The sequence below is a fragment of the Diceros bicornis genome, chromosome 33 (assembly GCF_020826845.1).
Source record: "Diceros bicornis minor isolate mBicDic1 chromosome 33, mDicBic1.mat.cur, whole genome shotgun sequence".
In the NCBI taxonomy this organism is placed as follows: domain Eukaryota; kingdom Metazoa; phylum Chordata; class Mammalia; order Perissodactyla; family Rhinocerotidae; genus Diceros; species Diceros bicornis.
The window spans coordinates 21,779,803-21,796,868 of NC_080772.1; the positions used below are offsets into that span (position 1 = coordinate 21,779,803).

At 39.3% G+C, this 17,066-nt stretch overlaps 1 protein-coding gene across 3 annotated transcripts in view; it reads right to left on the reverse strand.

The window, feature by feature from the left end:
• Positions 1–17,066, reverse strand: part of SLCO5A1 (solute carrier organic anion transporter family member 5A1) — a 137,919-nt gene that overhangs the window by 7,980 nt on the left and 112,873 nt on the right. For all 3 annotated transcript variants that reach the window (XM_058528844.1, XM_058528843.1, XM_058528842.1), the window contains 3 exons: positions 4,582–4,741; positions 2,741–2,982; positions 614–678 (listed from right to left, as the gene is read on the reverse strand). In XM_058528844.1, the coding sequence (XP_058384827.1) occupies positions 614–678; positions 2,741–2,982; positions 4,582–4,741 (467 nt within the window). The remainder of the gene's footprint in view (positions 1–613; positions 679–2,740; positions 2,983–4,581; positions 4,742–17,066) is intronic.

The following is a 17,066-nucleotide window of genomic DNA, read 5'->3' on the forward strand; positions in this document are numbered from 1 at the left end:
AGGAGGATATTCTTCATGCCCCAATGAGCTCTGAGACTAACCACACTGACCTAGCGCTAATGAGCTCCTCTTGTTAATAAGCGAAGGGTGGTCCCTACATTTCAATTCAGGGATCTTTTGTTTTTTTTTTCAGAATTTCTTATTTCTTTTCCTCAGAAAACTGGATAGATATACTCTTTGCCCAGTCCAATAAAATTACTGGAAAGAACTAAGAACTTGACATTTTCACAAATAAAATGAGCAGCAATTCCCATCACTTTCATGTTAAAAAGGCATGAAGGGACAAAAACACCAGGATCATAAGCCCATCCCAATTGCTTGGTTCAATACTTCTTATTGTACAAAACTCTCTGGGGAATTTAGCCCAAGTTTATGTTCACAGTGAAAAAGAAACTGCTCTAAAGTCAGTTTGGTTTTGTTTCATCAAACGACAGAACTGGTCGGCTTTTAGTTCAACTCAGAAAATAAGGAAGTTGTGCCCTCATGCTACCCTGTAAAATCCCAGCTACTGCTAATGGTGACAAATGACTTGACCTGCCATTTTCAAAGGATAGTGAGAATCTGCCGTCTGCAAAGAGGAATTGAGAGGCACACTTGGAAATTCAGGACGTACCAAGTGTTCTCAGCAGAACAAACTGCATTCCCAGGGCGAAGGGTCTCTCCTCATCCTCAACGGACCTGCAGTGGAGGGAAAGAAAGGAGTGTCTCAAAACAGTGGCCTCAAGAAAATGAACGTCCAATCAAGCCTGCTTAACATAGAGCCAGGGACCAAAGAGATGCTGTGCCAAAATATTTAATTTTCTAGAATTTAGTAACAATAGCCAAGCAAAACTGCTGACAGTTAAATCAGAGAACAAAGGTCTCCCCAATGAAGACACCAAAGAAACTCTGATTAACTCCAACAGTTTCTGTGCAAACACTGTGGAGGGCCAAGTTCACGGCTGAAGGGACAGAAATGGCTCTAACTGAGCTTCAAAATTAATTCTGTTATAAAAAATATATAGCATTTTATCCTAACTACTGCATTCTTTTTCTCTATTTGCCTGCACTTTCCAGAATGGTAGGTATGTATACAGAAAGTTGCTCCCATAATTTCTCAAGGAAAAGTATGGATAAAAAAAGTTAAAAAAAAATAGTCAAAAAACATATAGGAAACAAGTCAAAAGTTAGAGAAAGAATGAATTCCTCCCAGTCACCTCATTTTTTCTTCTTTTCCTAAAATTTACACTCCAAGCAATTGCCGCATGGCAGGAAGAATGGAGCCTATTGATTTTGTAATTAGCAAAGATTAAAGGGCTCTTTTGCTGAAGTTTTGGGTTAGAAGCCAAGTGGTGATTTGCGATGTCTGAACACTATAAAATGGGCAGCCCTTATCTGGGTTATTTACATCTTTTGTAGAATTAAAGTTCAAAGAATTAGATTATTTAACACCTCTTGTAGAGCTACAGTTCAAAGTATTAGAATATTAATGATTCCTATTTCTTTTTAATGATGAAGTCCCTTATCCTTTCTATCCCCTACACTTAGGGTTCTAGGTCTACAATGTAAAATTCCCAAGGAGCAGTGACATCTCTTCCCTACTTCTTTATTTTCCCGTAGCAATCTGCCCAATGCTGCACACAGAGTTGTTACTCCATAAGTATCTGCTGATGGAGGAATTGAGTGACTAAACCAATGGGCCTTTCATGTGCTCTTATCTTACTGTCAAGGAGCAAATTGGCTGGGGAATGTCTAACTCAGCGTCCCCTAGAAGGGAAGCCAAAATATGCAGAATAAGCAGATCAGCAGCTCAACTGCTCTGCTAAGAAGGGCGTCTCAGCTGGTGCATCCCACCGGGTGCCCGGCGTCGTAGGGGGCTGGGGAGCCAGCGAGGAGAGAAAGAAAAGTGAGGAATGACTCCCTCTCCTCACTCCTTCACTGCCCTGCACCCCCAGTCCCCACAGACCTGCTGGGGTGTGCTCTCATTTCTTCACCACGCCCGCATTTGACTGTGCTGGGTCCCCTTCCTTCCTTTGCCCACTGCAGCCTTTACTGCAAACACCAACACACTGATCTGAACGTGCTGGTGTCCACATTTTTAACAGGACTTCCATTAAGGTAACTTCTACGTTCTCTCATAAGCAAATAAACATAAATGGGATATATAATACGGCAAAGAAGGCCCAGCATGAACAATTGAAGAATTACATTTCCCAGCCTGCCCTTCCTTGATTCAACTCCAGAATTTTATATGATAGTAAAATTAGGAAAATCAGCACTTTGAACTGCAGGCCCAGCATAAACTGTCACTGATCCTGGAGGTATTAACTATCCATAAGGTTGGAGATAATATTCTTTGCTGTATGCATGATTTAGCAATTTCACCAAATGACCTCCTGCCTCCTCTGGGGCCGGGCTTTCCACAGCTGACGCAGGGATGGCTTTCAGCTCCTGAAGTTGAATCTTTCAGGGCAGAGACTTGAGGAACCAAAGGCACCCAAAAGAAGTTTCACTAAACTCTAGGAATAGAACCCATTTGAATAAAGAAAGTTCTGGAATATGAAATGTTACAACCTTCCTTTCCCTTCCTGACATGGGAAAATTCACTTCTCTTAAGTTCATCAGGCAAACGTCTGAGTGTTTTTCAGCACAATCTAATTTTGCTTTCTTTTCTGCTTTCCCACATCAGTTCCAGCCTGGAATATGCATTCTGGCAATTCTGAGTGTACAACCCACCCTCGAAGTCGAATGCTGTTCTCACCTGAGTGTTACTATGATGGCTGATGGTTGGGCACATGCTGTGATGAAGGTGACTATGAAAAGAAAAATCAAGAATGGGATGAGGGTATTACAGGTCCGTTTACACTTCCCGGACACAGCATAGCCATTCTCGTTGAGATATGTTTTGACAATAACCACGCGGAGCTGACTGCGCTGTCCCACCGTGGGTGGAGTGATCACTTGCCGGCTTTGGACACAGGTGCATTCTGTGTAATTCCTTATCTAAGTGATAATAAAGATCAGTTGTATGCCAATCAAAAGCAAAATTCAGCATAGGAATATTAAAACAAAGTTAAAATGCTCTATAATAACTCTAGCATTTTAAAATCTGCAGAATATTTAATTGAAAATATTTTCCTCACTGCTAACAGTAAGGGTCCAAAGTGTGCATAGAACAATATCAAAATCTTCTGGTCAAAATTGTTTAAACCTAGACTTTTATAAGAAGCTTTCAACACTCAATCCTATAGCATTTAGATTCCATATGCTCATTTTTGGTCATAACTATATGCTGCTTCAATTGCTGTTTAATTCTTGGGCTCTTTTATTAGAGATGCCCCTCAAAAACAGGAACCAAGCCTTATTTCTATTTGTGCTCACCAGAGCACCTAGCAGAACCCTGAACACAGGGTAGGACTTCAAGTAAATATCTGTTAAATAAATGCAGAGAATTCATGATGCAATCGTGATGACCTCAGTGCCGACAAGAGTGAACACATCATTGGCTGTCTTGTTTAATCCAAGGGACTAAAAAGGTGTTTCAAATCAAACAGCCAGTTAATATTTTATCTCTATTATGTTGCTTTTACTGAATGGACGTCGGCTGAACTCACTGTCATTGTGACCTCTCAGCCACTTAGAGAGGCAGTAGGAACAAATATGAAGAGGGGTACCATTTGGCCATCTGTGCTCCAAGGACTGCGGCCTCAATTTTTAAGAATGAGGGCTGTGCACCCAAGGACTCACTCCCAGGGAAGGACTGAGCCACCAAGAAGAACAGATGTCATTGTCTCTTTCAATTTGGTCACACACTGGAGCTCACCAATTATACAACAGAGAGCCAGCAACAGGAATTCTCAATTTATGGCTATAGTTTAAAACTCAGAAACCAAATACGATATTCCAAAAACATGCAGTATAATCCCTTATCACCTGCACAGAACAAGCAAATGCATCTTAACCTTTTAATTAAAACCGCCTCCTACAATTTGTTCTTATGCAAAGAATGAAACCAGGCCCAATAAAGAACTGAGTAGAATATGAAAACCTTCTCCCAAAGTATTACCGCCTATTTATAATTCACGGGGAAGGGAATTCTCAAAATAGCCTAATCTTGAACGGATAGAAATATCTTGACTCTGAAAGTTAAAAAAAAAAAGTCTGAACTGATAGTCTATGAAAACGGGCACTGCCCATCTTCACAGACTCTGATTAGCGGAGGTGCTCTCTATTCTCTTCTATCAGCACCCACTGTCGCCATCTTGACCTTCAAATCCATGACAAGGGCCCTGTCAGAGTAAGAAATGAGAGGCCTAGCACTCAACCTTATCATGTTTCACTGAGCTGGCACTGAATGTACAGTGGGAGAGGGCTGACATGGAACCAATCGCTAGACCCAAATGCTTCAATCATCCCTGGAAAAAACTGATAGCATTGCAGACTTCTCTTTCCTCTGGGTTTTTGTCAGAAGGTATTTTGTAGGTTATTTGAAGTTTCTTGAAAAGGGAGACCGAAGTCATGTGTTTACATACGAATTCTAACATGTCCTTGTCACAGGATGTTGGGTTAACAACAGCACAGGAATTTGTGAATTATACTCACCCCAGTGCTGAGATTACCGCTATTAACACAGCCAGCCAGACAAGGGTTAAAGTATGTAATTCCATCTGATCCACAGACGGGCTCATACTCATGCGTTCTACAGCCACAATTAACATTGCAGCTTCCTGTGAGATTCCTGTGAGGCATGGTGAGAGAAGGTCTAAGAGAGAAAAGAAGCAGACCATGAGCAACATTAACTAAAATAAAACTAAGAAAAGTTTTGATATTAAGTAAGTTGTCCATTTTAGAGAAGATATTCCCATTAAATCAAGGCTATGGTACCATGAACTAGCCACCCTGGATAATTATTTTTATGACATTAAAAAGAAACATAAAGAAAAATGTTTCAATTTACTGGTACCACAGATTCAATACTTTTGTATCCAATTATCTACTCTGCTTCAATGCCACCTCCATCTTGGTACTATGGACGTGGTCTCAACATCTGGGCTCGGCAGTTCTAACCTTGTGTAACTACTCACTTACTGGAGATGCTTGGCTCTATGTCTTAACAAATCGGGGCCTCAATTTCTTTGACATCAAATGAAGGAAATGTTTTTCTGTGCTAAATCAACAGCATTATGGGGACATAAAGAAGAAATCCATCAATCACAGTTGCCAACACAGGTTCCTTTGACCAAAAAGTTTAATTGTTCTAGAATAAATTATCAAAGAAAGACATGGTTCTCAAGAAAATCAAAAGGAAGTGATTTTCAAAGAAGACCAGGAATCACATCACTAACTTGATTCAAACAACCAGAGAAGAAAGATAAAACAGTTCTTCCCTCAGGAACACCCAGAGGTGGATTCACACACAAATGTGGTGGGTTTTGTTTTCTCATGAGATCATGATATTTGATTCAAAGAAATGATACAGCATGAAAAGCTCTAATAAAATCAATTCAGGCAACAAAGATAAAAGGCAAAAAAAGGCAAGTAAAGATATAGGGCTGGGGAGAGAAGTGTAAGGAAATGGCTGTGGAATAGCAGAGGCAGGAAGGTACCCAGAGGGAACCCATGGACAAATGAAAGGGGCTCTGTAGTGCTCACACCCAACGACCTCTTTCCTTTGCTTTTGTGACTATCATTTTTAGGTGTCATTGATGAAATACTGTTCCTAAAGCCACATGAATTAGCAATTGCAGATCCTTCATTCATCCATCCATCTAGCCATCATCCATCCATTCAACAATGTCTGTTGTGTGTCAGGACTTATCTTTAACGACTATGTTGAGTAACCACTCTTCCAGAAGCATAGCCCGGCCCAACCATATGTATTAATCTATAAACATAAAGCATTGTTTGCTCAAAGGCTTCTCTCCTGTGGCCTCTTTCACACTTTGATAACTGAGTCCTCAAATGGAAGCAACAAATTCATAGTAATATTTAAACCTTATCAAGAAAGCCTTCTAAAAAGGCAAAAGTAAAATAAACTCTGTTCTTCATTCGTCACTCCACAAAAGAAATTTTATCACAGACTTTGATCATTTTTATCTTTACAAACTCTTAGAATCATACCATTTTAAAGTTTGAATATACCTTAGCAGAGGATCTGAACAGACATTTTTCCAAAGAAGATATACAGATGGCCAACAGGCATATGAAAAGATGTTTGATATCACTAATTATTAGGGAAATGCAAATCAAAATCACAATGAGATATCATCTCAAGCCTGTCAGAATGGCTATTATTAAAAAGACAAGAAATAACAAGTGTTGGAGAGGATGTGGAGAAAAGCGAACCCTCATACACTGTTGTTGGGAATGTAAACTGGTACAGCCACTATGGAAAACAGTATGGAGATTCCTCAAAAAATTAAAAACAGATGGGGCCGGCCCGGGGCATGTTCCGCTTCAGCAGCCCAGGGTTCGCAGGTTCGGATCCCAGGAGCGCACCAATGCACCGCTTGTCAAGCCATGCTGTGGTGGCATCCCATATAAAGTAGAGGAAGATGGGCACGGATGTTAGCCCAGGGCCAATCTTCCTCACCAAAAAAGAGGAAGATTGGCATCAGATATTAGCTCAGGGATGATCTTCCTCACAAAAAAATAAATAAATAAAAATAGAACTACCATAGGATCCAGCAATTCCACCTCTGGATATTTATGCAAAGAACACAAAAACACTAATTCAAAAAGATATATGCACTCCTGTGTTCACTGCAGCATTATTCACAATAGCCAAGACTTGGAAGCAACCTAAGTGCCCTTCCATGGATGAATGGATAAAGAAGATGTGGTATATAAACACAGTGGAATACTCCTCAGCCATAAAAAAGATGAAATCTTGCCATTTGCAACATCACGGAGGGACCTTGACGGTACTATGCTAAGTGAAATAAGTCAGATGAGGAAAGCCAAATATCATATCATTTCACTGATATGTGGAATATAAAACAACAACACATAGATATAGAAACTAGATTGGTGGTTACCAGACAGGAAGAGGGTGGGGGGAGGGCAAAAGAGGTAAAGGGGCACGTGTATACAGTGATGGATGGCAACAAGGCTTTTGCTGGTGAACATGATGTAGTCTAAACAGAAGTTGAAATATAGTGATGTACAACTGAAGTCTCTATAATATTATAAACCAATGTTACCTCAATAAAAAAAATTAAAAATAAATAAAGTTTGAACATACCTTAAAAATGTGATTGTAGACCAGTTGTTCTCCACAGGGGCAATTCTGCCCCCCAGGGGACATTTGGCAATGTGGGGAGACATTTTTGTTTGTCAGAACTGAGAGAGTGCCACTGGCATCTAGTGGTTAGAGGCCAGTGATGCTCTTAAACATCCTACAACACACAGAACTGCCCCTCCCCCACAATAAAGAATTAACTGGCCCAGATCTCAATCATACTGAGGCTTAGAAATGCTATTCTAGATCTACTACCACGTTCTACAGATGATGAAATGGAGGTCCAGGGAGGCCAAATGATTCACTATGAAGCTTATTAGTGCTATGTTAACTGGGTCATATGAAAAGTATTCTGTGTGCATTACTATTCTCTTCACCAGTTCTTCAAGAAGTGAATTATAAACCATGACCTAATAAAAGGGCTTTTATATGTCTGCATGCTTAGTCACTAAAAATGACAGGCTTCAAATCCATACAATACGGTCATTACTGTTGCTATTTAGAAGTTACAAGGAATTCCTTATTAACAGCATGCTTCGTATTCTTTTATGACAGCTACAGAGTTCAAACACCTCTCCTTTACGGGTACAGCCACTCGAGAGCAAGGAATCTAAGGATACTATCAACAGATGCTCAAAACACACTGATGACAGGAAGGCAAAAGCTTTCCCGAGTTCCAGAAACAGAGGCACAGTCCCAGTCACCCTTGGGTACGTTCGCCTTTTTTAATGAGATCATGGTGTCTGATATGAAGAAATGACACAATCTGAAAAGATCTAAGAAAATCAGAACAAGCAACATATATAAGTAGCAGTGAAAAGAAGTGGGCATTTATGAAAAAGTCATTAGGGAAAAAGGCCATAGTGGCAGAAAAAAAGAAAGATGCTGACATGGTTAATCCCTTGCCCTGTGCTGATTAAAAAAAAAATCATTTTTAAGAATAATAATGTCTTGCGTGATGATCACTCACTCTCCAGAAAACAGACTGGATTATAATAAGTGCAAGGGTTTAAACCTGAGAAACACTAAGTAACCTCTCATTAGCCTGAAGCAAACCGATGGTGGGCACATAAAATGCACACGGGCTGCAGTACGCCGCACTTATCCTCGTGCACACGGACTGGGCATCACCTTCCCAATAAATGAGAGCATTTCTGACAAGCTAGCCTTCCAAATAAGAGGCTCATATTAACTCAGAGTCAATGTAAGTGTTAATACTCAGCGAGGACCAAGGCCTCGCTAACAAAGGCTTTACGACCTCATGGTCCAGGCTGCAAGCCTGAGAGTTTCACATGATATCTTACTATAAAAATCATGGAATTCCAGAACTGGAGAAGTGGGAGGGGTCTCCGAGATTATCTAGTACAACTCACTAATGTTAAAGTACAGAAAACTGTAATGACACATCACACAAGTATTGAGGCTTTAAGAAAACCAGCCATGGGGAGACAGCAAAAAAGGAACAAGAGCCAGCTTACTGCCCAATCTTCATTAACTCAATTGCTTAAGGATCAATGTTTATTTAAAGTCGTATACAACAATAAAACAGATTGTTGTGCAATATAAATTAAAAAATCTCTGCCATATGGTCCTTATAGCTGGGTATGTAAGGACACAGTTGCCTTCAAATCACACACACACACACACACACACACACATACACAGAGTATCCTATCACCCCACCCCAAGACCTAAAGGACACTTGAACTTCCCCATCTGACATACTTCAACTGGTCTCCACAAAGCAAAGATGAGCCCCCTAACCTTCCTGCCTCCAAGTTTCTTCCTACTAAAAGATATGACAAGTAGGAATACATGCATTTTATATTCAAGCCACCAGGATTAAAAAATATGATTCACCCAGCAAAAAACTTTTTAGCAAAGTACCAGAAAAAATTGGTATCTTTCTCATAATTTCTTAATCATTATCAATTTATCTCAGTCTTCAAGAAGAATTCAGTTAGAATGTTTCTCTTCAATTCTACTTATATTCTTGGCTTCATATTACAATCCTTCCTTGGCTATATATAGTTATGCAACTTTAGGTTTATAGTTGTTATTATTATCACCGTAATCATCATTATCATTTTAAACTGACATTAACAGAGCCCTATTTTTACTTCAGGAATCGTGCGCAGAGATTTCTACATAAGGTACCTCATTTATTCCTCATGAGAATTATAATGATTATTGCTATGCCTCCACCTTGCAGATGAGGACACTGAAGTTTGAGAGGACAGATACTGTCAAAGTTCACACAGCTGGTCAGAATCAGAGATGGATTTAAACCCAGTTATATCCGTCTCCATAGTCTATCTGCACTAGCGGGGCAGCTTTGTGGACTGTAGTTTTACTTTCTCTAGCAAGAGTCTCCTGGTGGCTCGTCCTGCTTCCTTCTTCTTCCTGGAGAAAGCGCTAACGCAGCTTTTCAGCTTTTCTGGCGTCAGCTTTCAGCGTGCATGGGCGTTAGAATAGGAAAGCGCTGGGTTCAATTCCGTATCTACAGCTCACAAGTGCTCTGAACACATCTAAAGAGATTTCACATTTGTAAAATAGAGATCCTAGTGTCTACATCACATGATTATTGGGAGGATTCCATGAGGAAATGTATATCCGGCGTCCCGCATGTGCCATGCACACAATAGGCACCATGATAGCGGTATGCTTTCTTTATCTACACACGGCAGAAGCTTGAACAAATACCAGTGATGTGTCCCTTATACAGTGCTTTGAAATACTTTTCTTTATTATTAAAGTAATACGTACTCATTATAGAAAATTTGGAAAATACAAAAGGACTAAAAAATTAAACTCACACCTAATGCTACCACCCAGGAATAGCCACGATTATGCTTTTAGTATATTGCTTTCCGGTCGTTTATCAATATGCATATAGATTAACATTAATAACAGATGATCATCAAGATTTTATATAGAGTTCTAAACTCTATTTTATTTCCTGTCAACATTATATGACGAACATTTTTTATTGACCATGTTAATGTGAGGGTATGGAATTGTAAATGTGATCCTGAGTTTAATAATATTCCTAGATGCTTTTGAAATAAAAAGTCTCATGTTTAAACAGATATTGTACAGCTTTATAGATTTCATATAAACGAATTTGTGGATTTGTTTAGATGTTGATCACAAAATTTAAAACTCATTGGAAAGAAAATTTGCTTGATACTCCTATAATGAAATAAAACAAATTTTGTTTGTGTCTTCAAATACAGCCAAAAATAGATGGAATCATATACTTACAGCTAGAAATGAACTCTAAGCCTATTAACAGAAATAGCTAGGATAATCCAGAATCATACGCACTAAGATCCTTTAAGTAAACTTTTTTCCCTGTACTTTTCAGACTTTCCTTTAAAATTAGTAATATCTATAATAAATAAAAGATTTTGAATGGTGCCAAAAGATTTAAACAGTGGGCAAAAAACTTCAGTAGGTTATGCTGTCTGTGAGACACAGATGAGGAGATGAACAGTTTAATTAGAGAATTTAGGACTCATCTGCCAGAAATGCTTGTCACCCGGAGGGCTGGGAGTGGTGTGCTATCTAAATAAACCATGTGGCAGGAAGGCAAGAGCAGGAGAGGTGACAAGGAGAATGAAATGCAAAGGTCTGAATTAACAGACGATATCTATTTAATTTCTATAGTCTTAGGACTTGGGGGCAATAAAACTATACTGAGAGAAGTAACTTCAGGGGAAAATCCCAGATTTGGAGGCTCACTGGGACTGAGTGTGTCACTTCATCCAACAGTCACTGCTGAACACAGAACTCTGTCACTTCCTAGCTCACAAAACCATCCCTGGAAAGGTTCTGGCCCAGAAGCCCAAGTCACAAAACCAGAAGATGATAAAACAGATTTCAGTTAAGGTCAAAGAGATGACACTTGATAAATGAAAGCTAATAAAGCTAGAATTATTAAACGATTTATCAAGACAGTACTGGGGAAAAATTCTGTACATAGACATCAGGTCTAACCCCATTTTTAAAAATTATTTGCAGAAAAGGTAAAGAGCAAATAACTCACATTAGGCAATGTGTTTATATAAAGTATTTCTTAAGCCACAGTTTTCACAGTAAATCCTGGTTCTTTTGGCTACAAGAAGATTAGGACACACCTGTGTGAAGTACAGTGCAGCAGACACAGAGGGGAAGCAAAACACATTTTCTAATTAGAATCACAGGGAGATTGTGGGTGCCGGGAATGTAATTACTTGAGTTGGAAATGGGCCAGGATATTAGCTAGAGCTCCTAGGATCTTTCATAATGAAAAATCATCAGATTCTCAAATCTGAATTTTCTTTATTTTATTTTATTGTGATTAGAACACTTAGCATGAGATCTGCCTTCTCAAATTTTTAAGGTACAATACACTAATGTTGACTATGGGCACGATGTTGTACAGCAGATCTCTAGAGCTTTTTCATCTTGCTTGACTAAAACTTGATGCCCATTGATTAGTAACTCCCCATTTCCCCCTTCCAGGTAACGGCTCTTGATTCTATGATTTTATTTATTTTAGATACCTTATATTAGTGGAATCATGCAATATTTGTCTTTCTGTGACTGACTTATTTCACTTAGCTTATTATCCTCAAGGTTCATCCATGTTGTTGCATATTGCAGAATATCCTTCTTTTTAAAGGCTGAATGGTATTCCATTGTACGTATATACCACATTGTCTTTATCCATTCATCTTTTAATGGACATTGAGGTTGTTTCCACATCTTGGCTACCAAATCTGAATTTTCTAAGGGAACCACTCATAATATGTCAGGTTCATTCTACAAAAAGACTATGACTCCATAGGAAAAGTTCATCCTCCTAAAACATCCCACCCCATCCCACGTATTCAGATGCCTCTTGAATACTTGATGCTAATTCGAAGGTGGGTCAGTGGTTAAGTTCTTTCATGACAGAAAAGTCACCATGCTGGTACCTAGAGCCCTTCATACAGACTTTAATAAACGGAGTTGGCTTACATATTGTGCTTTCTTCTTTACGTGTTGTTTTCTTCTTTCAGAATAGTTGAATACTCAAAAGCATTGCACTCAGAATTAGAGACACCTGGGTTCCAATCCTAGCTCTACCAGTTTTTAGTTGTGTGACTTTAACCCAGTTATTTAATCCCTCTGACCCTCTTTCTCCTCATATTTAAAATGAGAAAAACACCATTAAGTAGTTATTTATCAATTGCTTATTATTTAGGAGTTTTATCCCATTCTATCCTCTCTATAATTCTAAGAGGTTGGTACTATTATTAACCCATCTTAATGATAAGAAAATTGAGGCACAAAGAGGTTAAGGTACCTTATTCAATAAATACCTTATTCAATCTTCACAGCAATTTAACAAGATAGATACTGTCAGTACCCTCACTTCAAAGATGTGGAAACCAAGCACAGAGAGGCTAAATAACTTGCTCATACCTACACAGCTAGAATGTGGCAAGGCCAAGGGGAAAGTCTAGACTGGCTGACTCGAGAGCCGCAGAGCGAATGCAGCAGGTGTGCAGTGCACTCAGCATTATGCCCGTAACTCGTGTGTACTGAAATATTAGAAAACAGTGCACTCCTGAAAGAAATGGATACATTCTCTATAGCTCTCTTAGTAAGGAAGTGGTGTGCGCACATAGGTGTGTACCCATTTGAAATACAAAATTTAAAACAGCCCCTCAGTGCAGTGTTCAGAAAGAAAACAGAACTCTGAAACAGAAAATTTCGCTTTGATTCAGTTCCACTCCTTACTAACTGATGACTTCAGGGAAATCACTTAATCTCTAAGCCTCAGTTTCTTTAACTGACATGTGACTACATATGGTAGAGTGATGTTGTAAGCATCAGACATAAAAGATATACGTAAGTGCCAATTACCATACCTAGATCAAACAGGTGCCTAGCAATGTCTCTTCTCTTCACTGTCACTCCCTTCATCTTTCTCTTTGTTGACTTTAAAGGAGAAAAAAAACCCACATGCAAGTTGCAAAATCATGCAAAACAAGAAACAGTTTTTACTAGGCGGGCCAACCACATACTGATGAGCAGGTTGTGCACTGCACAAGAGCACCCAGCCAAGGAAGCAGGAGAGGCTGAAATGTAGCCCACACCCTGGTTGGAGAAAGGGTCCCGTTATTCTTCACACAAAGGTTAACTACTAGTCTAAAAGTCACAAGCCTGTGAGGCTGCACCCCACCCAAGTGTTTATACTAATTCAATTTCAGACTAATTTCCAAGAAGTATTTGGGGAACTGGAGGAGTTCTTGTCGAAACTGGGTTTTTCTTTTGCTAATTTATAAACTTCAATGAAGCCAGGCTGCAAATACTAGGATGACTGGATCCTTGCAGCAGCCTCCAGCACTCCTAATCAAGTTTTCTTTGTTGACTACAATTAAACGAGAAGAAGTGTACCATAAATCACGGATTTAGATAATTAAGATACATATTTACATTAAGTTCTTACAGTTTCGGCATCACTACATGAGTAACGTCCCTGTGCAGAGGCAGATGCCAGACATTCATTCATTTTTTAAAGAAGAAAAAGGAGTTGCTCTGCATGATCTAGAAGGGAAGAGAACAGAGACAAGAAACTAACTCTTTTCAGCACACACTAAGTGCTAGACTCTGTGCTAGGAATTATCAGAAACTTTCCCTTACATGATCCTCAAAATCAAAACTGCAAACGTTTGTTTCAAATATTTGAATGCTTCAAACGGGAGGTTGAGGATGGGGGAAGAATACACTGACTTTTCATTTTTTTACCCTTCTGCAGTATTTTAAGTTTTTCAACCACATGTATTTTACTTTAATTATGCTTGTAACCAGGTATGATTGACATTATCACCAATTTTACATATGAGGAAACCAAGACTCAACAATATTAGGTCATTTTTTTGCAGGGTCACACAGTTAGGAAATGATGGTGCTAGTACTTGCCTTTGAAAATAATACTATCTTTGAGAAATGAGTTTGAGGGAAGAGGGGAGAGAAGTCCAAAGAATTCATTCCTAGGACCTCTGTTCACTCACTAATTCAGAACACTAGGTTGTCCAACAAGAAAAACAAGACTAGGGTAAGATAAAAAACTTGAAGAAAGGAGTTAAAAAAAAAAAAAATGGAACAACCATCATGGGGCATAGGAAAGGAAGCTGACTAGGGCCAAGTAAATGGATTGCGCAGCAAAGATGAGGGCCTGCTAAGATTGGAACTCATAAATTTGTAATGAAGCCCATCGGCACAATTATATAATTTTTGCCCAATAGTGCTGGGGACTCCAGAATCAGTTGATTCAGGATTGGCAAGACAGATGTGGTGTTAAGCAAGGGCTTTAAAAGTCTTGAGGGGATTTGCAGCTTAAAAGTAGGTAAGACATTGAGTCTGCCTTCCATCCCTTCTGAGAAAAAAATTCAATAAGATTAAAAGGAACAGGGCCGGCCCCGTGGCTTAGTGGTTAAGTGTGCGCGCTCCGCTGCTGGCGGCCCGGGTTCGGATTCCGGGCGCGCACCAATGCACCGCTTCTCCGGTCATGCTGAGGCCACGTCCCACATACAGCAACTAGAAGGATGTGCAACTATGACATACAAGTATCTACTGGGGCTTTGGGGGAAAAAAAAAAGAGGAGGAAGATTGGCAATAGATGTTAGCTCAGAGCCGGTCTTCCTCAGCAAAAAGAGGAGGATTAGCATGGATGTTAGCTCAGGGCTGATCTTCCTCACACACACAAAAAAAGGAATAAACTAGCAAAGAGAAATGAAATGAATGACACCACACTTCACGAACATTGCAAGTGGATAGGCATAGGTTTACGTGAAATGAGCAGATGCCACCCTGGAGAGGAGCCAGCCTGCCCCACGGAACCTCCACAAGGCTCTGAGCTTAAACTCAGCAGATGCAACAGGCAGTAAAAGTGAATGTGAAGCTGAAACCAACGGGACTCATGGGAGATCTGAGGGAGAGACAACTGTATCAGTGGGCTCTTCCAATCTCCTCTGTCCACCCGCCTCCATCCCCAGTTGAGAGCCCGGAAATTCGTCAGAAAGCACTTCTCTAAAGAAATTGGAAGAAATTTTAAAAGTTAGGCTTCTACTCTAGATGTTGACAACACAGAATAAAACTCCCTCATTCTGAAAGTGGACCATCTGCTATCGCCATTCACAAAAATTAACTCAAAATGGATCAAAGACCTGAAGGTGAGACCTGAAACTATAAAACTCATAGAAGAAAATATAGGCAGCACACTATTTGACATTGGTCGTAAAGGAATCTTTTCAGATGACATGCCTAGCCAGACTAGGGAAACAAAAGAAAAAATAAGCAAGTGGGACTTTATCAGATTAAAGAGCTTCTACAAGACAAACGAAACCAGAATCAAGATGAACAGACACCCCACCAGCTGGGAGAAAATATTTTCAAAACATACATCTGACAAGGGGTTAATCTCCATAATATATAAAGAACTCACACAACTGAACAACAAAAAAACAAACAACCCGATCGAAAAATGGGCAGAGGAAATGAACAGACACTTCTCCAAAGAAGATATACAGATGGCCAACAGGCACATGAAAAGATGTTCAACATCATTAATCATCAGGGAAATGCAAATCAAAACAACACTAAGATATCACCTCACGTGATTTTGGGGGGCAGGACGGAGGGAAACAGTCTGAGAGATGCTAGCCTGAGTGTTGTCAACCTGTAAAGCCCCAAATAAACAAACAAAACAATTGACCTTTAAAATCAAATGATAAAATGTGAGGCACAGAAACAAAGTAAAACAAAAAAATCTAATTATATACACAGAGCGATCTGAGAAGACATTACTCACTAAAACAACATCAGGATGCTATGAAAAGGGAACACTCAGACTACAACGAAGAAAAACAAGATCCTCAAAGTAAAAAATTACATAAAGAATTGAAAACAAGGTTTGGAAAAATCTCTCATAGCAAAAGACATATGAAATAACAGAGAACAAATTAAACACACAGGCAACCAGCCCATATGATCCAACATCTGATTAACAGGCGTCCTGAAGAACACAGGGAAAATGAAGAGGAGAGGATGAGTAAAACTATAGTATAAGAAAATTTCCCCGAGGGAAAAAAGACACACGTGTTAGGTTAAGAGGGTTCAGAGAATGCCTAGTACAATGAATGAACAAAGCCTGTGCCAAGACATTCATTCATTCATTCATTCACTCAATAAATGTCATGCATTGTTTTGGGGGAGGGGATACAATTATTATGGAGACAGTTATAGTAACTGTACTCAAGAAGCTCACATTTTAGAGACAGAAGACAAGATCAAAGCAAATAATTTAAAAAGATAATTTCAGATAGTGTTAGTGCCATGAGAAAAATAAGAAGGAATAATGTGACAAAGAGCAAGAGGAGAGTAGGCTCCTTAGATCGGGTGGCAAGGGATGCTTCTCTGAGACAGTGATATGGAAGGGTCCAGCCAAGACAAAATCTGAGGGTAAAGCATTCCCTATGAAATTTCAGAACACCTTGAATAAAAAATATCTTAAAAACTTCCAAACAAATTTGGCCACAAGTGAGTACTAGGACTGAAATTAAATTTCTTCTCAGCAACATTAAACACTAGATGACAAATAAAGCAATGGCTTCAAAGTTCTCAGAAAAAAAAGTTTTTGACCTACAATTCTATACCCACTCAAACCATCATTTAAATGTGAGAAAAGAATAAAGACACTTGAATACACTTACAGGCTCAGGAAGTTTTTCTTCCCGTGTACCCTTCCCTAGGAAGTCATCCGAGGATTTTTCTTGGGCAAAATGAAGAGTTAACAAATAAACACACAAACAAA